The 24,254-nt window shown below is 41.0% G+C and overlaps 1 protein-coding gene across 3 annotated transcripts in view; it reads right to left on the reverse strand.

The window, feature by feature from the left end:
• fbxw7 (F-box and WD repeat domain containing 7) overlaps positions 1-24,254 on the reverse strand; it is a 101,964-nt gene that overhangs the window by 71,153 nt on the left and 6,557 nt on the right. Inside the window, exons 1-3 of one of the 3 annotated variants that reach the window (XM_086157402.1) lie at positions 19,352-21,759; positions 13,088-13,164; positions 160-408 (exon numbers count right to left, since the gene is read on the reverse strand). In XM_086157402.1, coding sequence (XP_086013528.1) covers positions 160-339 — 180 coding nt within the window. In that variant the 5' untranslated portion in view covers positions 340-408; positions 13,088-13,164; positions 19,352-21,759. Of the gene's footprint in view, positions 1-159; positions 409-5,847; positions 6,001-13,087; positions 13,165-19,351; positions 21,760-24,254 lie in introns of those variants that run through there. The other 2 variants (XM_086157403.1, XM_086157405.1) reach the window with 2 other exon arrangements.

The raw sequence follows: 24,254 nt of genomic DNA on the forward strand, positions 1-24,254 counted from the left end.
AAAAAAAAAACCCTCTTTCAGTCAGGTCTGTTCAAAAACTTGGCAACTGATTCCAACATAATGCCGAGTCAAATAAAAACTCCAAACACGGGACGACTGGATCCAATATCGGTCTTCAAAAACATCTATATTCAAGCCTCTACGAAACAAGACGATTACCCTTTGCTGCAGTTGGTCTTCCTCTTCGACTACCCGATTCATGTGCTCATCTTCATCGCCCTCCTCTGCTGCCTGCTGGGGTGCCCGGGCTGTGGAGGAGGCGTTACCTCGCACTGCCGGACCCCCCGGCCCCCGACTCCGCCTGCTGCTGCTGCCCCCCGACAGCAGATCCTGGTTCATTTCCAAAAGCCAGCTTGCTACCTCCTGAACCTTCGCTAGGCTGTCTGAGGAGGAGAAGGTCTTGACATGCTGGAGGGAGACAAAAATAGAGAGGAGACACAGAAATTGAGAATTCTGCAACAGCTTGCACTGTTTACATAAAGCGTATGGCTTCACGAAAAAAACAGACCGCTTCAGGAAATGATTCATAGAAAAGTGGGGCCGTATACGAAAATCACCCGCGTTTCCACCAAAACGTAAACATAATTCATCTTCGCTTCAAATTCTATCCTTGAACCTTTGATGAATCGAGCGACAATAAACTCCCGCTTCGGTGTTGCTACTCGGAAGCAGAGAGTGACACAAAGGTAGGAGTGATTGTGATTGTCTGCAGATCACAAAGCGTTGGTAGCTGCCTCATACAAAGATGAATAGGCAAAATGAGTCCAGCAAAGCCGAGCAACAAAGAACAACCCGTCGGTATAAAAGCGAATCGTGGCTCGCTCGTACCGGAAAGTAGTCCGACAATTTGCCGTGAAGATTTGTGCAGTCTGGGAGCTCTGAGAAAATGAAACAAATCTTGTTTATCTTTAAAATCCACTGTGTTTCAAGGCATTAACTCAAAATCTATTAAATAAACATGGAAGTCTTATAATTTGATTCTGTAATTTGTCGACTTGCGTGTTTTATCCCTGGATGCTAGTTGTTGAACAAACGAAGATAGAAAAAAAAAAACGCTTCTCTGTGTAGCTCATCCGGTACGTCATGGAACAAAAAGACTACAACAATTACAGTAAAGCTATTAACTTTATTGAGGTAAAGTTTGCAAGTTAATGGCGATCATTAAGAAAAGCGCCAGAGGCAATTACAGTATATACGATATTTACGTCAAATAAACGATGTAAAAGCGTGCTATAAAATCATCACAAACATAAAGAGGGGACCACTAACAATTGAATGTTTGTGAGATTGAGGTTTCCTCATGCTTGTATTTGCTGCAACCTAGCTTTAAATATTTGCAATCTTACAAATGGCTCTCGCACGCCGGCCCCTCGAATCAATTGAGAACAGAGAATTCATGCTTCTTGTTCCCGCTGTTGAATTCTTCAGCCGGAGTTAAGACACTGGAAGGCTGTTTTCACATTCATTTGTCAAGACAAATATACAGGAAGAGTTTAAACAATACGCGCAATTCAAAAGATCATTTCTACAGGAGCCAGTAAGAGCACGCACGAGTGTATAAAAAAACAGCTCTTGACAACGCAATATGAATTCAAAGGTGGCGGTGACTTTACCCTTTTGTTTGTTGAATTCTTGACAAGTGTATAATAAAAAGCACAGGAATCCTTTATAAACCTGAGCTGGTTTGAATATGAGAAAATGTGCATGTATATTTCATCTGTTTCAGTGAAAACAAATTGCTTTGACCTTGAGGACAATGTCACCGCTCGCTTTTTTTTTTTTTAAGGCTTCTCTTCACTGTTGCTGTAGTCTTGGCGCTGCGGTGGGAAGCATTAGCCCTATCTCAGATTGCACAGCCCCCTCGGGACAGCCGGTTCATTGCTGTGGGCTGAGGAGAGGAAGGACTATGAATAGTTAACATTGTCCCCGGCCTTTTACTGTAATGATCAAGGTTCCTTACTCCGGTTCCGAAACACAGCATGAAATTAGTTTGTTTTTATTGTCCTTCAAAAAAAAAAAAACACCACGAACGACACAAATAAGTTGCGAGAGCGGGGAAATCAAAGCGGACGACAGTCTTGACTTATTGGCCGAGAGCCGCGGAGTCTTTTCCTTCTGCGCGTTGAGGTCGTTCGTTGGTATTCCGTGAATCAAATAGCTCTTTAAAAAGGGCCACCAGAAACAAAAGATAAGCTCCCCATAATTACTCAAGCTGTTCTTTTGTTCTCACTTATGAAGTGACTGAAATAGTGGATGGAGAATAGAGCCCCCCAAAAAAAAGGATGGAATCTAGCAGCACTCATACCAAGGACAATAACTGAAAATGAAATTCAAGCGACGGGTCTCGTGGCCTTGACAACTGCAGAACGCGGGTCCGACACAAGATTGCTGACAAATCCGGGCGACATTCGAGCCTACTGGCTGCTTAGAACAGATTGCGATACGGTGGTGTGAAGGATTTAGAGATAAAAATCGGGTGGCAAAAGAACGGATTGAAGCCATGAATCATAAACATCAAGAAGCCTGTTGTTTAATTCTGGCACAGAAAAGTGTGACTGGTGTCTGCCTCCGTCTTTCGCGAAAGGATCACATGCATTTCTCTGAGATCTCGAGTTCCTGGAATCACTGGTCTGAAATCATTTCATATGAATACTATGTATATTGTGATTAAAAAAAAAAAAAAAAGGTTTTAGTACTGCACGATTTCACCATTTGAAATCTCCATGGAATATGTTTTGAATTTTCCCGTGTTTTTGAAATTGAATGAGACGCGTGCACCAGGAGTGAATATTAAGCCGCGAAAATAAATGTGTGCCCTATAAGCAGTTGACAGAAGAAGTCTAGATCTGTGAAGATCCAAAATAAAGCAGACTTCTCCTGTCAACAATTGCGTGCTACTTCATCATTTACAATCTAGTTTTCTTATACGAAGCTACACTCTTATGACAGGTATTGGACCATCAGCCTGATGGATTCTGCACAATCTCTGCTAAATAGTTACCGCAACTTTGAAACAGTCGTCCGCCCAAAAGTAAAGATGTTACTCCCACTATACGATCATGTTATGAGTTAGCAAAAAGCTTAAATTTCCATAAATATAGGTGAGCATTTCACAATATTCAGGCGAGCCAATTCTGTTCGACAAACCACAATGGGATTGAAAAAGCCCAGAGTAAATCATGAAATGCTAATGTAGCTGATAGCCATATGCCAATGTTTGCACAGTGCACTAGCTGCTAGCTTATTTACTTAATGCATGGTCCAATTCATGGATGTAAAACACAAATTGTCAAGGGACACGCGTCCGTTCAGTTGAAGAAACGCGTCATCGGTCACGTATGTTGGTCTAGAGAAAGAAGGGGACTTTAGGGCACGTGGTCTTGAAATCCTACAATTTGAAGAGGAATATATGAGATACGTCTGTTACCAACTTCCAGCTTAGACCTTATATACTTCAATAGCGATAAATTAATTGGAACGTGTGGATTTGCTTGACTTTTGAAGTGAATAAATCAGTCCAAGCTGTTCATTTTGCAAGGTTTGCAAATACATGACTTTAACGTCTATAAAAAGGAAAAACTTTCCAGGCTCCTGTGCATTGAAACACCATTGCGGGATTTCAATTCCAGTTTCTCCGTGATGAATATTTGTATCAACACCCCTGTGCTGTAAATATATGTAGCTTTTCCGTTAGCTTCATTATCTAATCGCCATTGTTAAGCCCACGGACACTGCGAAGGGAGGTTTGTTATTGAGTTGACAAGATCCTAGCATAATATCATGTAACATTACAAGGATGCAACTAATTATTTCTCTTCTGTTCGGAAGAAGATGTGGGAAAGCTACGAGTCTCAAATCGACATGAGATCGCTGCAATTCATTTCCAGGAATTGCTATTTCATGCTAAGTTTGGCGTTCATGTCAAAATGACCCTTACCTCATCGATTAAATTGAATCTCAGCAAATAAGAGTCACCTAATACTGACGGATCAATTTAGAAGTTTCCCTTTTCTTGAAACAAATACTTTTAGAAGAGAAGCTGAAGATAAAAGCTTGTGATTATTCAGTGCAATGGGCCAAGATGGCACTTGGAACAAAAAGCCACAGCTGACGTGCACAGATAGTGCCACGGCCTTGTATCCAGACTCCTAATGGAGCACATGAGCGGGAGCAGAGTTCTGTTTTTTTGAATTTTCAGGATGGGCGTCTGAGTACGCTGCAATGGATATGCAACAGGGGAGCATTAACTTTCTACGAAGCGTGTCGGTCCATCAGCTGATCAAACCAACAAATTTTGCTTTTTACACGCATGCACATGGAAGTACTTCTCAATGCTCTGGCAGTTGGGATTTCAGGTTTTCAAGACTAAATTGTTTATTTTTGACAGTCATTTTTTTTTTGTGTGACCACAGTTGAACCCCATGACCACGGCAAAAATTGAATCCCCTTAGGAGTGCGTAATCATGCGCGGTGAAGACCGTCATTCACGAATGTATCTCATCTTAGCTCAGAAATTGAATAACGACTGTATATTGATCTCATTTTGGGCTACATAATGTATGTGGTTTTCTATTAGCACTTATTTTCGTTAAAGAGACTAGGCAAAATCATTCAAGGTAGTAAATAATATAACAATAAAAGTTTTTCTGGTGTTTAATCAAAGTAAAACACACACACACAGTGCATATTTTCTTGCTGAGGCACTCATATCTATAGCAATAAGTTGCACAAATGTGACCTTAATAGAAAATGTGAGCCAAAAAAGCTGATCAAGAAAAATGGAGCGCACCAGATGTTACTTTAAAAAATGTATAAAATATGAGCGTGGGGACATGAGAGAGCTTGAAAGAAATAAGTATTTTGAAGGTAAAGACTGGATATTGTATACATTTTGCTCAAATGAATACTAACATGACTCAAAAACAAAACTAAGAATAGCAGCGATCTGAAAAGAAGCGGAAAGTCTAGTAATCCTATAAATGCACCTGGATTGGTTTAAAGTTTAGCGTCTCAAATTCAATGCGGAGGCTATCAATTGATTATTCTATTTACAGCTGGTGCCCTGTGACGCCTCACAGGAAGAAAGTGAGACCTCAACCTGAGCCGCTGGATGGAGGGACAGAATTTGTTCACGTTCGGTTTACAGCAAACTCTTTTGTCGCGTGATAACGCGCGATGAGAAAGACCAAAATCCGTTCGACGAAAACGTGACGCCGTCAGCACTGCGCCTCGTCTGAATTAGTGATTCAAGAACTTTTTACACGTGCAAAACCAAGCTGATCTTATATCTTGGGGGATTTTTAGCATCGCTAAGCACTGCAGCAGTCATTTCCACAACCAGTGGACGGGCTGGGGGGGGTGGTGTTACAGTCTACAGCAGGTACTCAAACAAACACACTGCATGTGTAAAGAGCACTTGGTCACACTAAAATCCTTTTGTTTTTTTTCCCCCCATCAATTAGAAAATGCATTTTCGCCTATAGAAGGGAAAGGCAATCTGTCTTCACCTCAGGTCATCTGAAGGAATTCATCAGAATTACAAGCTGAAATCGAGACGGCTGTTGTAAAGGCATCGAGACAACCATTGAATTACCTGGTTCCATTAAACAATCAATTTCTTTTCTGTTCTCTTCGGTGACACCGTGATTATCATCAAGCGAATTGTTTCGGACAAGCGGAGGAGCAAAGCGAAGGTAATATATTTCACGCATAGTGCTTTTTGCAATATGCAGTCGGGCCCCCCTTTTATTCCCTCCGGGGCACAAATGTGATAACACAGATCGTTTAAGGCTGTTTGATCAGGAAGCACGGAGGCGCAGATGTTGCTGGGCAATGAGGTACAGTTACCTTTGATGGAGGTGGATAGCCGGTGGCCAGCCGTTGCAGCTGTTCTGAAGTGTGGCTACAGGAGAGGAGATCTGAGCAGCACGTTGTGCGACCCAATCTCTTCATCAGTGAAGAAATTATGCTGCAGCCACAGCCACACATTGACTTGCTCATTAGTAGCCTCGCTGCACTGGGGTAAGAAAAGCGTGTGGGGGGGGGGAAACAAGACAAGCCTTGCTGGTTTCTTCAAAAAAAAAAAATTCCCCTGAATGTCCTCACTGCTTTCTCTGCCATGCACTCCTCATGGTGCGAAAACACAGGTGCTCCATGACTGACATCGGACTGGATTTCTCTAAAGACAACAGAACACAGATGCCAACATTCACCTTAATCCACACTGAGTGCACTTAAGTTTCAAAGTAGTTTCTTGATCCATCTCCCTCGTGATTGCGTCCCCCACTCACTTCACTCCCTCTGCCGTATCCCTACGGACCGAGACATGCTTCCCGCTGTAGCTCTTTAGTCAAACTCATCCGCCGAATACCACAACTTCATCTTGCAAATAACACCCCAGATATGTCCGACGTTACTTCCTCCTGCCTCCCACAATAATTTCCATCTGCTTTCTTCCACTCCCCGCGCTGCATTCAGCCGCTGTGAAATGAGGATGCTATCGCCGTCAAAGCCGCTGCCACAACTGTTCAGATACACACACCCCGCCGCCGACGGCAGCTCCGGCAGTCGCCCACTTAGACCGAGCCCCTCCAACTTGCCGATAAGTCCTTCGCTCATATGACATCCGAGCCGCGTACGGTTCCGTTCGTTGAAGAGGTAGCAAGTAGATATTGTAAGAAATCCAAGCGGCTTTGCGTGTCACGGAAGAATAGAAAGGCTGGCTGCAGCGAGGACGCGATAAAAGACGAGTCCATCATAAGCAATAACCGAGAAGAGATTATTCATCTGGTAATAACGTGTGGCTGCAGCCCACAATAGTGTCGATGAGTGATGCAATCGGTGCCATCCTTTGCCGCCTTTAAAATAGTGAATCTAAAAGGCTGCCAGTGGACTGAAAATATCAAAAAAGCAGTTGGAGCAGGAATTGACAAATTTGTCAGTTCAAACTTTATCGGATACAATTGAACCCGATGAATCTGACGATATACTGTGCGAGGATCGCATGAATTTAATCATCATCATGATCATCATGTCGTCGCCATGCGTGATGAAGTTCCTCTTTTTAGCGCTAAACGTTGGGATGACTTTGACAGGCAGAGCTAAAGAGACATAACTCCTTCTGTGATGCCCTGGAGATTTGTACTGTTTGTGCTCATCAAACTAGTGGGGGGAAGAAAAAAAAACTGTTTTTGTCTTGCCGTGTTATCGTTTCCTCTCTTGAGTGTTGGCTGATTACACTGAAAATCTTCAGCATCAAACACTTACTATTGGAGGATTTGTTCTGTTTTGTTTTCTTTTTTTTTTTTAAACACATTAGCCAGAAAAGAGAGGAGAAAGGTAAGAAAAAAAAAATCAATGATAATCATAAATCTGATTAAATATAATACAAATAGTTTATTTTCTGTTGCTAGAAAATTGTTGTATGTAGATAGACAAAAAATACTGCCTGTTAGAAAATCAAAAACATTTAATCTTTGACTTTCGCAACCAATGAAACGGCATCTCGGTGTAAACTCACTTTACATTGATTTTAAATGTAATTGGATCTCTTTAATGACACGTTTGATTATTTTACTGTAGCTGACGGCGTTTTAGATTCAACACACATACCCGGATTTCATGTTTCGAGCATCCACTGAAAATCGACTTAATATTAGCCACTTTAAGATTTTGCAAAAAGGTGAAGTCTCTAACCTTGCTTTTAAATATACTGCAGTGAGCAACAAGCCATCACACAGGAGGTGAAGGGTGGGTGGAAAGAGTACAAGTGAAGCACTAAAAACCTGTTGTCCAGGATCACACACTGTCTGGCACATCTGTTCTGTTGATAGGAGTGCTACTAAAGGTGACACCTAACTGTGATTCACTGCAACACATTTCCTGACACACCGGGTTCCTTTTCCTTTGAACAAACAGCACATCAGTAGAGAAATGGAAAACGCAGACAGCTCTACAATCATAAGACACAAGGACACAAGGAGGTAATGTTAAAAAAAATAAATAAATGTGCACTCAGTACCTTGTTTGGCACTAGAGAGAAAATTCAATTCACCGGCTATATCTGGTGTGACTATCTTAATGCATGTTATTCATGAAAAAGTAAGTATCATGTTTACCATTTTGGTCTTTTCTTGTGGAAGTCGGAAAGACTGGCCAGGGCGAAAAAAGGTGCCCCGTACATTATTTATGAATATTGCTTTTCACTTTGTCAGCTCTCAGCCTCAGTATTGATCCATAAAGCAGACACTGTAATACAGAGGAAGAGAAGACATCAGGATTACAGGCAACTGGTATATGGAGCATTCAAGCCCCAAGGGCTACCCAGACCATGACGTGTAATAGTATGATTCCAAAAAAAAAAAAAACAAAAAAAAACATGTACAAACATACAACTACTCTCAATTTATTAGCTGCACGGAGATGATGAAATGAAGCATCAGACAATATAGTCATTGCACCAAAAAGAAAAACGTGTAGTACGACAAAGCCTTTGAAACACTTCAACACGACTCCCATTGCATCGCCTCAAAAATCAGCAGCGTAACGACCGATTCCATCGCCATAAGAAGCCAACAACGGTCAATGATGGTAGTCGGCAAAAAAAATTGAAAGAATATCTAATTACACAGAATAAAAGGGATTTGTTGGTCGCTTGTTATACAATACTTCCTTCAATAAAGACTAATCCGCCATGAACAATATAGTCCGAGTGACTTTTCACACTGTTAATCCATCAAGTTGGCAAAATTCCACAATTTCTTGAGTCACTCAGAATAAAACCCAAACTCTGGGTGTGAACAGTAGCAACGTGCCAAACACTGGACCGCGATACCATTGCTAAGCTGTATAATATTCAAATGTGTTAAAATACTCCGAAAGCTATCGATGGCCTGATGTTCTATATTTTAAAATGACATTTGGAAGGACAAAACTGAAAGACAGAACAAAACACACTACATGAACTGTCACGATAAATGCATTAATATACATATGTAGTGTATGAAAAATTTGTTTTGGTCATCACTTCATTTTGGCACAAATCTATTATGTCAAAAGGACTGAGTCATGGTGTCTGTTAATAAACGTAATTTGAATGTTTGCAATTACATTATTGTTATTATTACTGACAGTTAGACACTAAGGTTGTTATTAATCATATCAAAAGAATTAAAAGAATAAAACCACCACACAACGCATCAAGCTGACCTTGTCATTGTAAATAAATCTGCCTTTCTTAAAGCTCAAAATAGAACAAATTGTTGACAAATTCAAGGTAATAATCTAGCGACTTAACAGGTGATAAACTGAAATTCAAATTTCAGTAAGCTTCCAAATGAAGGCCCAAATCATCCTTGATTTTGGCACCCTCAAAAGGAGAAATGCCATTTCTAATTGTACTTTGTTTTCCAAAGCTATGTATCGAGGTGTGGTTTAAATAAAAGCATGCATATAACCTGGAATTACAAAGATTAAAACTGTATAGTGACTGAATGTTGCCAACATGATATCATGTGGCTTCCAGAAGCACCATTTCCTCTGGGTAGGATACACTCTAGTGGCCAAAAATTGAAAACACCAGCAGTGCACCCACATCTATCACCTTACTTTACCAAGGAGTACACAGAAGTACTAAGATATATATATAGTTGTTTTCCACTCCTCTGTCATGAAGAAAGAAGTTTTCTATTCAGTCTTTACTTACTTCCTCTGAAACATAAAGACCAAATTAGTACGCAGGGTGTGTTCTAGACTTCCGGTTTTCGACAGGCAAAGCATGAATTACTGAAATGTGACAACATCAGTTATCTGCTGCATTTAAAAAATCACCAGCCCGAGCACTAAAAGGTGGGAGTTCTCAGAACTCCCAACTATGAAACCCCAGGAAGAAAACGTCTAAAGCTTCACATTGGGACTGTGTGATTTGTCCTCAATATTTCAGCAGCTCCCTGACATAAATTCAACAATTTATGTTTTAAATAAATGACAAAAGACACGTGGAATGCATCGCCATTAGTTTGATAGCTTACGAGCAACCTTGCAGTGAACAGCTGTATAGCCGGGAAAAAGAAAAAGACTTAAAAACATCTTTTTTGGCAGAGAGGCGTTAACTACGGAGACTCTGGAAATTGGTGGCGTTTCATTACCATCGGCCGAGGCGGAGACGAGGGATCCATACCGTGGATGAGTTTTCTGTTTTTCGGCCCAGACGTCAATTCATCGACGATACCGATTCATCACCCAGATAGACGGGAAGTTCTTTCACTTCTAATCTATTTCTGTGTACTGCATCACATTGTCTATTGTTCGACATTTCACATTTCAGCCCGGGCCGACTTTTGTGGAAATTGTTTAATATTTCTAAACTTGACTTGTGCACGAGCAGCAAATTCTGCCGTCCCCTGCCATCTTCCATTATCAATTTTGCTGGTCTCTTCTCTTGTGCAGGCAGAAAGCTGTTCTGAATTATTTACAGAGAACGAGTGGGTGAGAGGTGTGGGACTGATTAGGGAGTGACACAGAGGATGGCTAAATCTCAGACCCTTTCAACACTGCTCAGGAAGTGGTTTCACATTTACTGTTTAAAGGGTCCTTTTGAGAAATAACAGCACTGCGTTTTGTCCGACTTAGCTTCTGTCAGTCCATTGTTCTGACTCCTTGGTGGGGTATCCTTATTGGCAGGCACTACTAAAGATGATTCGATGTGCAAAGGGCGAGAAACAGAAAATATCTCAGCCCAATGAGGCAGATATAAAGGTTTGCTTGCTCTGATGGAAAGGTTTGTTTCTATGGAGAAAATTATCATACGGGTCTGTGGCCTTTCTCTAACAGAAAAATCCATCATGCACACAGAAAATGACAGCATGATCATGGTCGTGACATTCTTTTAATAGTTTTGGGTACCACGGCAAAATAACGGGAGCTTTCCTTGGTCCTGGTTATGTATCAGGGCACGCGGCCTTGAATGATAATGATTTGGACAGACATGGAGACATGGAAAATGCATTGCATACAAATAAAAGGGGATTCTTGAATTTATCGTTCTCAGGATTAAAAAAAAATATGAAAAAAATATTGTATGCTTGTTTTGAAACTTTTTTTTTTTTTTTTAAAAAAAGACTGTTCAGTAATGTGTCTATAATATAAACCAACAATCAGCCAAACCGGTATTAAAATGTCTCCCTGTTATCGGAATGATCAGACGGACAATGTTAACACTTTGACATTTGAGTGCGTGTCCACATGTTTAAAAATGCAGCAGTAAGCCAAGCAAGGTGCTGCCGGGTGCTATCACTTTACCTTTAATTCACCAGTGCATGTCTGGGATGAATAATTCAAGACTAGCGCTGCACTTTTGGCTTTGAGGTAGAATCCCTCTAAGAGCGATGAACAGTGGATGGATGGTGAACTCTATGACTAGATGATGAGCCTGAATATTTTATCCCGGTAAAACAATTCAATTCAGTCCACTTTGATCTGGAAAAATTATTTTGACGAACATCATTTTGTCCTGCCACACGGGCAGTCGATCTCTTTGGGGGTTGAGCAACACGGCTTCGGTTGCGAGACGCTTTTTCTACGGAAAACTTTGACTTTACCGTTTCCGTTTTATTCAATCCAAATGTGGAGTTGCAGAAGGGGTTGTTCGCTCGCGACAACAATTTATTCTGCTCTCTCACAAACACAAAACCAACAAGACATACTTCTCTATGAATAGTTTGTTTAAAACCAGCATACAGTAGAAGGTATCAGGACAAATTTCTCTTCCACGTGCAGTGAGTTATTTTTCATTACCCACCAACTGCCTGCTTTTGGATCCACGACGGCTTTTGAATGATTTCCAATTTATTTTCAATGTTTTACATGACCAATCCTCCTCAGAGACATTTCTCAAAAGTGTCGTTCCGGAACGGTAAAGTTCGAAGCACGATCGACAGGGATTTGTTTGGCTTCCCAGGGTGTTCGGTCCATTTTTTACATTTTTTTTTTTTTATCACCTGGCACAACACAATTTTCCAGAAATCGTCAGCAAACAAACAGCATGTCTTTGATTTAATCCACCTTCTGTTTCTTCACTCAACAACGTCCCCTGCCCAAGTGTGAATGGCCTGCATTCTGTCAAAGATGCAATAAATGTAGTGTGGAGCCCTTCACTGAGAGAAATATAGACATTATCTCTGTAACACGTTTTTCCAATTACAAAGGGAGGACGTGTGGACGAAGCACTTTCGGGTAAAACGTCAATGCAATTGTTTCATGACAGGATTTTCAGGTACTTTTCCCAGCTTCCCTACTTTTGAACCAGCATTTGTTAATATGCATTTCCTAGTTGGGTAAAACAGGGAAGTAATGGTGAGCTTCAAAAAAAAATTGATGATGCATGCCGGTTCAAGATGACCTTTTTATGGTACTTTTACAACACAGAGTAGTTGTTTCCAATTTTATTCTTTCCTGTATCACTCTCATCTTGTGCACCAGCAGCTATATTCATCTGGTATCATCTGCTGCTGCTGATGTCATGGTAAATCATGATGCATTCGCTTGCTAACAGATCATTACGTTGGCAATGTGTTGCTAGGAAACAGCTGGGTCCGAGCTTATATCCTATCGGTTGTTGACAAACCCAAATAACGAGCGCGACCAAGAAATAAACCCTCGCGCGAGAACGGCTGTTCGTGCACGTCTGAGACTGAAAGATTATCTTCGCGTTGATTGAACCGGAGTGTCACTCGTAAGTTTACCGGGCGACGCTTCAGTGCCCGAAGAGAATAATCAATTCTGGTCTTCCGTTCTTCTCACCACCTATGTTATGTACTGTTTGATAAATGCCTTTAAGGGATCCTCCATGACAAAAATCAACAAATGGGAAAACTTGAGTTTGAAAAACATACTCTCGGTCGCGAGGCCTCGGCACGACGACGTCCAACAGAGCAATTGAGATTCCATCTCACACCTCTCTCATTCACTCAAAACAACCCCAAGTCTCACTATTGATGTGTGCAAGCCTGAGCTGATAAGCATTTAGCGCAGTCTGCACACAACAGAAACTTCCTATGCTCTTGGAAGTTCAGATGTAGCGTTTACTTACAGTTCTCTCTGCCTGTCTTTGTTCAGGCCACAATTGGTCGTCTCTACTCCAGATGCCACTCTTAGGGTTGATTCTTCCTGCGGACAAAGAGCGAGAAAGCTCTGTCAGTACAGCAATCCCTGAGGTCATCAGTGGGTTAAGACGCAGTGGGGCCGTCTGCAATATGAGAGGAGGAAGCTGGAGGGCCAAAGTAGTGAGAAGAGTGCAGGGATTTCATAGATTATCCCCCAAAACCCAGACACAATGTGTGCCAAACATTTAAATGAGCTTCTCTGAGAAACTGCCGCAGAACAATTCAATAATCTCACAACATGAAACACCTGCATTGGCATGTAAGACTGAGTCACCGCACGCATTTCTTCCTTCAGCTCCCTTTGACGGGAAGTTACCAGAGGGAAGCTGCAGCTCCACTGTAAAAAAATAAAACTTTAATATCAACAATAATAATGATGGTGACAATATATATTTATGACACGCTGTGCAAGGTGTTGTACAAATGACAATAGCTAAGAGCGGGACACAATGAAATAGAATATCTCTCATTCGTCCATTCTCTATACTGATCTTAATGAAAAATGTCAAGACCTTTCGTAATCACTACAACCTTAATATAAGTTACTTTCACTGACAGTTAGCTTAGGGAGAGCTGTTGTGACAGGAGAGGTCAAAATCAATTCTTGTTCAAATGTTTATTTGAGCACTGGGGAATGCAGCCTTGTGATTTACCACTGAGAGTCTATTTCAATCAGACTTCTACTGAGAAACTCGTCGCTCGTAGATAAAAACCCGGTTTGTTGTTGCATCACTAAACAGCTGCCGTACTAAAACCATTAGACCCACTCGACTCCCCGGCAGCAACGCGGAGTTGTCTTGAGTACAGAATAGGAATTCTAGGTTGACGTAAACTAAACTGGATATGGACATGAAGCTCTGGGAAATGAACAGATGTCCATACAGGCCATCCAGCTGTGAGACATCTGATAACCGTGGGACAGGAGGATGTTTGACTGACGGAAAGCTTCACAATTTTCAGATTTGAGGCAGATAATCTCGATCTGAAGTATGGGAGTACGTGTGGGAGTTGCAGAGACATTTTCGATTATGAAAGCGTACTGCGCACAGCAACCGACTGATGCTTTCAGATGTGATTCCAGTTAAGATGTTACTGGGTTAAGCAATGAGATTTGTGTACTGTAGTAGATGCGATGTAATCAAATGAACATGGCGTTTTGTAAAAATCTTTTTTTTAATCAATTTTTTTTTCTTTTTAATCAAAATTGAAATAACAAATCGGTCACTGGACTTAAAATGAGGTCAGATTTCCAACATATAGTACATACTCGATACAACATTTTGAGGAAAGTGTGACTTTCCTCAAAATCACGAGGAAAATCACAAAAAAGCACATCCGAAAAAAATGAACTGCAACGACCGTAACCCTTCGGATTTGGTGACGGGAAACACACGGCTGACACTGGACAGTTATACCAGATCTTTTCTAATCTTGCCTCAAGTATTAGAGAATAACTCTTTGGGCAAAGCAAGTGTGACTGAAAAGATAAGAAGGGAACCTTTGCACACAAACACCAATTCCAGACCTGTTTTGACAGTGACAGAATCCAGAGGAACTCTAGAAAATGTATGTGAAAATGCAAATGTCCAGACTAAATACATTGATGTTCTCAGAAGAAAAGGACGCTTCAAAACAATACATCAGTACAGTACTGGTGATTTTTCAGCAGAATTCAAATGCAAGAGTGGGCTTGTTGTTTGTTATATGACTGGCACAAATCTGGAATAATATTAAAGTCTGAATCTGAACGATGAAAATTAAAATGTTAAGTCTGAAAGGGAAAGAGATTCTGGAACTGCTTTTGGAAGATGTCACTATCAAAGAAATAACTGGAACAGCTAGTCTTGGTTTGTGCTGCCCATTTCTTTTTCAAAGTTTTGTTGACTGATGCACAGATGGTTCACTTTATTTGAAAAACATAAAATCCCTTTTGCTTCCGACAAAACAGAGCCCCTCATTATCAAATGAAGAAATTACAAACTATTGGGGAAAAAAAAAAAAACACTTATGTGTCTCAATGCTATCATGTTAACACCAGAAACAAACTGCATATAGGTAGGTGAGAAACCATAACAAACAAAAATGACGAGTAAATCATAGTTCGGTTGACATTCAGGTCCTTTGTTTGCGTAGCGCCAGTAAGCCTTTGTCAGGAGGAACAAGAGTGACTTGAATCAATTCAACGGGCTTAAAGGCTTCATTTTTCAGCTACTGTTAAATTCTCCAAAGCAATGCTAGCTTTCGAGGCAGCGGCTCTCAGCTTGGTGAGTGAGTCAATTACTAAAAACATTTTCTTCCTGGTGTGACTGTTACCTATTAATTCTGATTATTTATTACCACCTTCACAGGAATTATTTTACAGGCTGAGATGCTCAACCTTAAATGTTTATAACAAGGCGATTTAATCTTTTATAGAGGAGGTTATACGAACCTTTGCTAAATCTCACATGAGTGTTTAACAAGTTTCCACCTGGCACTCATGGAGAAAACATTTTTTTTTTTTTTTTAGTATGGCAGTCTTATCACCAGTGTCAGGTGATGCAACAGAAATCCAAAGGCAGACAAAGATCATCTTGGAAAGCAGCGGTTTCATCCAAGAGGCTATAAAGAATCAGAGCAGCACCATGCAGTTACCATGGAAACCCTGATAAGCCAACAAATGCATCGGGGTTGTCATGAAGGCGCCTCGACGAGTACAAGAAACCCCCTGGCAGCTCCAATTTTCCTGACACCGGAATTTGCCGCACAACTGGACACAAGTTCGAGCTCTTTATTGACTCCGACCAGGTAGTTTCGGAGCTGAGACACAGATGATGTGATTTAATATTGAAAAAAGGGTGTTGTGTTTAGTCTTAAATGATTTAAAAAAAATTCAGACTGAGCTTTGTTTGGAATACCACCTAAAAAAAAGAAAGGAAAAAAAAAAACATGCGGTCATCGGAGAGCCATGCACCTGGTGAAACCCCATGTGATGAATCACCGGTGACAGTAAAATAAACATTGGAGATAGAAACTCCGAGCCAAAGGAAGATTTAACTCTTAGTGCAGCAGGTCCACCATTCTGAGGAACCAGCGCACGAGGCCTTCTTCCCCAAATTTAAACAATCTTAAGAGTGAGAAAACTGCTCTCCTGTAGAGACAAATGTGATGCCGTTCTCAAAAGCTTTGACGTGTCCCCACATAAACCCCAAACTTTGAGAGCAAAATACTTTTAAAAAGTTGCCGTCTTCCATTCAAACAATGTCTTAACCACCAATAGCACTTGACACGTCGCCATCGGAATTCTGCGCTGAGAGTATTTAAGTCAAAGTTTAAAAACAGTGCAGATTTTGAGGTGGGACAAACACAATGCTTCTTTTATTTGCTCACACTGCTGCTTTCAATATTGTAGTATTTTGTTGTATTTTCTAAAAACGAAAAATATTATGGACAGAGATGGGAGTGGGCGGGGGCTTCTAGCAAAGTACTAAACTTGTTTTAATCTTATCGAGAAGACGGTGATAGCTGCACTTCTGCACTATCATCGGTGGCTGCAGGGGGTCCGTCTAGATTTTACCCCTTTCCCTGCTTTGTTTAACTTTACCACAAGGAAAGCGATGCCATAAAACAAACAGTCATATGACAGCTTTGACGTTTCGCCATTCGGAGCAGTGAAAGGACATCGCGTTTTCTGCAGTTCACTGAAATGACACAGTGAAATATATATATGCAATATCCCACACTCCATTTTGTTGTTTTGAAAGTTAGCGCATGTCTATAAATATCGTTCGAGTGACTTTCTTAAATCACTGAAACTTTCAACTACTCAACAGGCCTGGGAACTTCTGGTGCTGGGTACAGCGATCCGGCATGCTTTTACTGTATGAGGGGCGTATCCATATTACACTATCAAATTCTGGCTTGCTCTCTGAGTGGAAAGATAAAAAGTCCTTTAAAACTTAAAAAAAAAAAAGGGATTCAATTTAAAGAATTCCCACTAGCACACAGTCTTATTACTCTTGCCAAATACTAGCAGGGCCATTCAGTTGACATTTTTGAATTTTCATTTTGTGCCTCTACGCTTAGTAAATGATTAAATTGTGTAACCAAAGTGTGCAAATAAATAGATTAGAAAAAATGTCCAAGAGGAAAGGTCTGCAGTACCCTGTGCAAAATTCTGCAAGCCTGAGAGGACATCGGCAACTACCGGAGGGGCCCACTAGCTTGGGAACAGTTCTACAATCCACTTAAAGGAACTAAAACAAGACATCTGATAAATGGTGCTCTAAAATTACCCAAATTTTCACAGCGCTCCTCTAAAAGATGACTTTGATAAAAGTCAAAAGACTGGCGGCTATGAGCAAAATTCTCAAGCTCTGTAGTTGGTACTGTCAAGGTCTAATCCGACCATTAAAATTAAATAAAGAGATCCCCCCCCATCCAAATCACTGAGACGTTTACACTGCATTTTTCAGGAGACTCACTTGAGGACCTCCGATTACAAAGTTGGCCGACTTGGCTATTCTACTTTCGATGGCAACGCAAGGGGGAGCCACTATTTTAAAAGAACAATCTATACTATTTGTAAAATTAAAATACTGTCAAACTTGAGACGACAACAGCTTGGTGTTTTTTTTTTTGCTGGGTTCCAAGACCGTTTGACCTTCCTGTTTCCTGACTTTCCTTTTCCTGAATCTGGAAAATGACATTTGACGCTCTCATCAAGTAAATTCGGCAGTTAATATAGATGTATTTAGATGTTCTTTGAAAAAATCCGTGAGGCTACTTCTGAACTACGGGTAGGTAAGACTTATTCATGCTAAATGATTCACAAAATGGTATTAGTCAAGACAGCTATTTTTTCATACTTCGTTAATCCCTTGCAGGACACTGTTAATCCTGTGTATTGAACCCCTCATGAATGAACCATGAGCAGTGGGCAGTCAATGAGCGGCGACCCGGGAAGCAGTTAGGAAGTTCAATGACTTGTTCAACAATATTTGGACAAGCTAGGAGGAGCTCGGGAAGCAAACCAGGAATTCTCTGCTCCGAGCAACCACTCTGAGCACCTGAGCCACATTGCCTCGAGATTTTTTACAGACAAAAATCGATGTAAATGCCCTTATGTGCGGCAAATTCTTTTTACAACAGGCCTTTCCAGCCCTTTCCAAGAGAAGACGCCCCTTTCATCAAGCCTGACTTTGGAACCTCTGTCTCCTTCCTGTACATTATAAGATATACTTGGTATTCCAAATAACCCATTTATTGGATATCTTCAGATTCCCTGTTTTGTCCAAGGCCTCAGCTTGAAATTTCCCTTCCCACCCAGTTGTTTCTGTTATTGATTTTTCTGCGGCTGCTGTTTCCACCACATGGTATCGCCTCATCTTGTGGAAATGAGAGAATTTTCGCTCCTCAGAGCTCATCATGCTCAGTTGTTAAGGCGGCTTTGGAGCCACATAAAGGGCTGAAAATTTGAGGCAGGCTATGAGAGGATGTTCAGCATCAGGTTCCATAGCTGAAGCCTCTAAAACATTTTTTTTTTTATGGAAAATAGTTCAAGTGGTGCAGGTATAGCTCAACTCAGTCGGTTAAATAATTCAGATTAACTGCATATGAATTTTTTTTTTTTGGTTTTCTCGCCAGTGAAATAACAGGTAGGGGACAAACGTAGTTGAAAAAACAACCTGCAGTGAAACTTATAGTACAAAGAGGGAATGCTTATGGCTCAAATGAGTCATTATAAAAACACTTTTCGATGTATCAAACGCTGCTGGAAAACTTGGGCGCTTGAAGTACAAGAATTACAGCAACAGGCAACAAAACTGTCTTTATTTTTATAAAACAGGATGCAGAAAATCCAGGTAGGGCCTTTCAAGATGACAACTTTATGAAGCAATTTGGGATTATAGTCTCTTCCTGGACCTGGTTTTAACAAGACCCTCCAACGACCACAGCGACCCCTGCCATCCTCAATTCTTTATGAATTCCATTAATGACGAAAGCACGTTTCCGAGTCATTTTGGTCCAGGTCTACAGCTGCGCGGAAATGTTCCGAGGGGACAATGAAATCCATCTAACGTTACAGCTCGGGGCTCAAATAGATCAAGGGGTTTTGAAGACGGGGGAGATGTTGAGGACAGAAAACCGAACGAGAAACGCCGGCAAAGGAACGAAATGAGCAGAGACGCAAGACAAAGAAGGAGCCAAACCTGACGGTTGCGGGGCTGCGTGGGGGCTCTGGAAAAGCCGGGCGGTGCTTGGGGGTACGGCGTGTTATCAGCGGTGCCAGAGACCCTCCCCTTTGAAGTGTTCCTGAAACACCGACTGAGCCGGTGGCGCGGAAGGTGGAAGGTGAGGGGCTGGAGAAAAAGCAAAGTAGCAAAAGCTAAGAAAATAGCCTCCGGGCACAAATGATGCAGGAACAGTAGAAAAATGAACAAAACACCTTACAGTGCATGATGTTGAAAAATGTACTTCAGATGATTTAGAGCGATCCGGGCTGCGATGGTTTCAAAGCGCAAGGTTTTAAAAAGCGTTTCCTATGTGCACTTGGTATTCTTTTTTTTTTTTTTCCCCCCTTCCATTTTTACATCTTGTTTAGAGATGCGATCTTCTGTTTTGAGAAGTGATGACAAAAGCATATGGTCACCATGTGTAGAAGAGTGCGTAGCGGCGAAGGTGGAAGGGGGAAGCGATACAATTGGATAGCAAAAGTGAGGAAAGTGAATCGGCAGACTGTTTTGCTTCTCCCTCTGTTCACTGAAACTCTCTCCAAGGATTATCCTCTCTAATAGACTTAAAGGCACTTTAACTGAGCTGCCAGCTGTCTGTGTCCCCGGTGGGAAGTCGCACAGGTCAGGTCTGAGAAAATACATCTGACTATGACAGTGAAACACATTCCAATAGAGCGATAAATCTTTGTAAAAGCAAAATAATCCCATCCGATTCCTCGTCATCGATGAACTTCGATGTAAACGCAGACAACGCCGACAGCAACGAAACAAAGCTCTCGGGTTTTGACATGAGCCGAAAATCAAGAATAATACCTAAGCTGACAGAAATCATGTGATCAGGTACGTAAGAATCGATTGACAACAGTTAAATCCGATTGGAATTTCAGGCACAATTATGTGATAGATACGTCACAGTCTATAGACTTTTATGAAACTTTAAATACAGATCTTCGCTGAAGAAGCCCGTGGATTTAAACTGACAGATATTCTTGCGCTGGTCCATGGAAATGACTAAAAATGAACTGGCTTTTATTATGTTATTTCAGATAAACATCAATATAAACATGCACGTGCCTCTGAAACTGTTTTGAAACAATGAAATCAATCCACCTACCGATGCTCGAAGAAAGAAATTCAGACCAATCAAGGAAAACTATTTCAGTGGCAAAATACATCCATAAGAATGTGAAAATATATTTTTTCTAATGTGAAAATGTCTTGTTAGATGTGCCGTGTATCCTGTTCTCATGGCCGCCAAAGACTTGTCCGATTCAAAAGACTGCTCATTTTGATGAAAATCTGGTTACAGCTCAATTTCTTCCTGCTAGAGCCGTCAGTGTTTTACTGACGAACTGATATGAAACTTTGAAAGGTGCAGCAGGATCGAATATTTTCAACAAAGCGCGTCTTCATAAGAAAAGTTGTACCCATTGTATCACTGGCATTTTCCCGTGTCGTCCAAATAATTCTTTGAAGCTTCCTGCTTGTACATTTTAACACAAAAAAAAAAAAAAAACACCACAAGCACTTCCACGAGCATTGCTTTAACACAAAAGGACAAGATAGAAGGAGCTGTAGATCAAGTAAGAGTGCAACAATGCACTCACAATACCTCTTTCTGAACGCCACACTAAAACAAAACAACCTATTGATAAAGCATCATGCAATTGCCACAGCATGGCTGCCAGATATGCAAAAGTTGAATAACGGTATTTGTTCTTTCCTGAATGATAAAAGGGCTGTGACTTCCAGAACCTTATTTGGATACATAAAGTTGAAACATTATCATTCTGAGTGACAGCAACGTTTCACAATGCTCTGATTAAATCGAATGCTGAAAAAATGAAATCACTAAACGATATTTACCAGCTCCTCTTGGCATGATCATCTGGTCGACATTGCACAGTTGAATGCAATGCTGCCTTTTGATTACCAGTTTATGCCAATATAAGTTTACATTTGAACATGTTTTCTATAGAGATAACCAAATACACAAAATCCCAACAATATTTCGTACATCGTCGTCACGGCTCGGTCCTTTCTAAGTTACCTAAATGAACCGGCATTGACAATTTATCTATAACGGCATTTCAAAATAAGTGTTTTCTTCTTAGGTTTGTAATAATACAGCCACAGCACCACAAAGAAAGGTAAAATTTCAGGCAATGAATGAGTTGTCATAATATAGATATTCAATACCTAACAGTGAAACCTGTGGCAAGAAAACCTTCTATCATTTCTAGGTCTGCTGCAGAGTGCAGAGCCAGACCCCCTCCTTTCACAGCAGCAAACTGAAACTTTTGTCTTCCCCCGGTAAAAAACAAACACAATTGGTCTTTTCAAGGAGTGTGCATGATCTAAAAAAAAAAAAAAAAAAAAAAAAAAAGGAGGGAAGTTGGACGAATTCCATTCACCTTTAAGCATAGACCTCTACGTTTATTCAAACTCTCAATCTTTGTCCAAGATCTCTCTTCTCTTGTGTTAAAAACCCTTTGGGTTCAGACAAAGTACAAAAATATGGCACGCCCATGGTATGCTATCTTCCAGTCAAATATGATGCACATTCTGCATTTTTCACATTAATGCGCTTGGCAGACCTCATCACAAATGCTAATTCAAGATTGGGGTGAGAAGGAAGGGATTAGCAAAAGTCACTTGAGATTAATTATAAAGCCAGGTGTGAACTTGGCTGCTTCTAGCTGTCCTCTTCTGAGCAGATGACTCAACTGAACAGGACCATAGAAATCCCAGTTTGGTGAACCTGAAAAGGGTTTACTTGAGACCATGACAGCGAGAAACCTTTCATTAGTCATGTAAAAGAAGCCTCCATTCACAAAAAAAAAAAAAAAAAAAACAGTTGTTTCCATGCCAACGGGATCTCTGCTGGTAGAGGCTGTTTTCAAACCGTTTTGATCCGGCACTTCTGCTGCTGTGTCAGAGGACATGATAGAATTTTTGAGTGAATGAGCAGTGGGTGGCGGGGCAGAGGGACACAAGGGGGTTGAGGAAAATGGAAAAGACCCATGATCGTTTAAAGTTTCACGAGGCATCCCCTTTACAGATGACAATGCAATTAGAAGGGGGGAGAAAAAAAAATCCATCCTGGGCTGAAATTTTTATCTGCTCAACGACGACAAAGCATTTAGCTCAAAGACAACAGTGTCAAACGAGCTTGCACACCTCATAAAAACACATTTGAGAGGCTTTAAGTTGCGACCCGCCGCCAAATACATAATGAGCCCTTCTGATTTGCATTTTTCTGGCTCTGCATAGTTAATTATATTGATTACTGCATCTGTGATAGGGGCTCGAACTCAATTTTGTCAATTTTCTGCAAGTGCATTCACAAGATGTCACTGTTGCCACTTCCTACAAAAAACAAAACATATTGAATCCAATTTAAAGAATTCTCTCTCCCTCCATTCTCCACTTATGGATAAATATTTAAGATACGACACAGCTTTATTGTGGACTAATTTCGGAATCATTTCTAAAATTACCAGCGCCTCTTGTCCCTTGCAGTCCACATTATATTGTTCAGACTGCAGCCCTCATCAAAGCAATATGCCTGGGAGATTCTTCCTGTGTTCATTAACCAACTCAAAGCAACGTGGCACAGCACTGAATTATTAAAATGCTCCTTGTGCCTCACAGGTAAAAAAGCCGAGGCCCGTTCACGAGTGCACACAACACTGCTTGTAAAGCTTATATCGATTCCATAACACAAGTATATCGGCAAAGCATGGTCACCGTTCAGTGAGCGGCGGGGTACCGGGCGCGATTCTCTTGCATGCAGACAAAATTGTGAAAGTACATTTCTGTTACAGGAAAAAAAAGAAGATATAAATACCTATTTTCTCGATACACAGAATAGTATTTTTACTGGACAAACGTTACCGTGTGTGTTTACATTTACATCACAACCATTGCTTTGTTCTTTAAATTTCACCTACTCGAAATCAAAGTCGCAAAAGATAATCGGACAATCTATTCTTCCTCTATTTGTGTTTTATAAGGTCAAAGGGCCTTAAAAAGGACAATTCAATATACATTTAATCACATATTCAGAACCCTCATGGTGTTAAAACTAGCATTGTTACAGATCTACCTGTTTTGCGTAGCGATTGCATCTTTCACAGTTGTGACGCTTCGACGGCGGCAGAACCTGCCAAAGTACGAACGTGTTTGGATAGTTCCTGCCACAGTGTGTCTCCAGGAAAACCCATTGCCGTGACATTGAAAAACATCAACTCTCAAGGTGAACACAATGCTAGCTGCATCCTGTCAGCGCTGGTAAAAGAGCTACATGAGCTCTGGATAACAACAGAGCATGTGATATCAGTAACAGGAGGTTGCTCATGAGTCACAAGGGTCAAATGCTGGCTTCGGGAAGTATTTGTCTGAAGATGATCCATAGTTTAAGACAAGCTTCTCTCTTACATCTTGGGACCCTCGAACACAAACTTAAAAACCTGAAATTATCTGAGCTCCCACAGAGACTGCGTGCGGACAACAGTGCCTTACTGTCAGCTCAGAACACAATGCCTATCCTTTACACTGCGAGTCCTTTTGAAGAGGAGAGATAAACAGTGCCTGCACTTATATGCTTACGGGTTTGGGGAAGGGAAAAAAAAAAAAGAGTGAACCAAAGGCAGTTTTTGATAAATCATCTTTTCCCTATTTTAAACAAGGCGTTTTGCTGTCAACATGCTTGCTCTATAACACAACAATTTCCTTACGGGGGTCAGAAAAGCACAGCAGCAAAGCAGGGTTCAACGCTAGAATGCTGGAATGCAGCGGCTCGAACAAAGTCGGGGAAGACCGAGTATTTGAAGAGGAAAAACAGTATTCGGTTCAGCGGAGGCTTTTTAATGCTTGA

This window comes from Fistularia commersonii, chromosome 12 (assembly GCF_037954325.1).
Source record: "Fistularia commersonii isolate RoL2024-O1a breed Wild chromosome 12, RoL_Fcom_v1.0, whole genome shotgun sequence".
Taxonomy (NCBI): domain Eukaryota; kingdom Metazoa; phylum Chordata; class Actinopteri; order Syngnathiformes; family Fistulariidae; genus Fistularia; species Fistularia commersonii.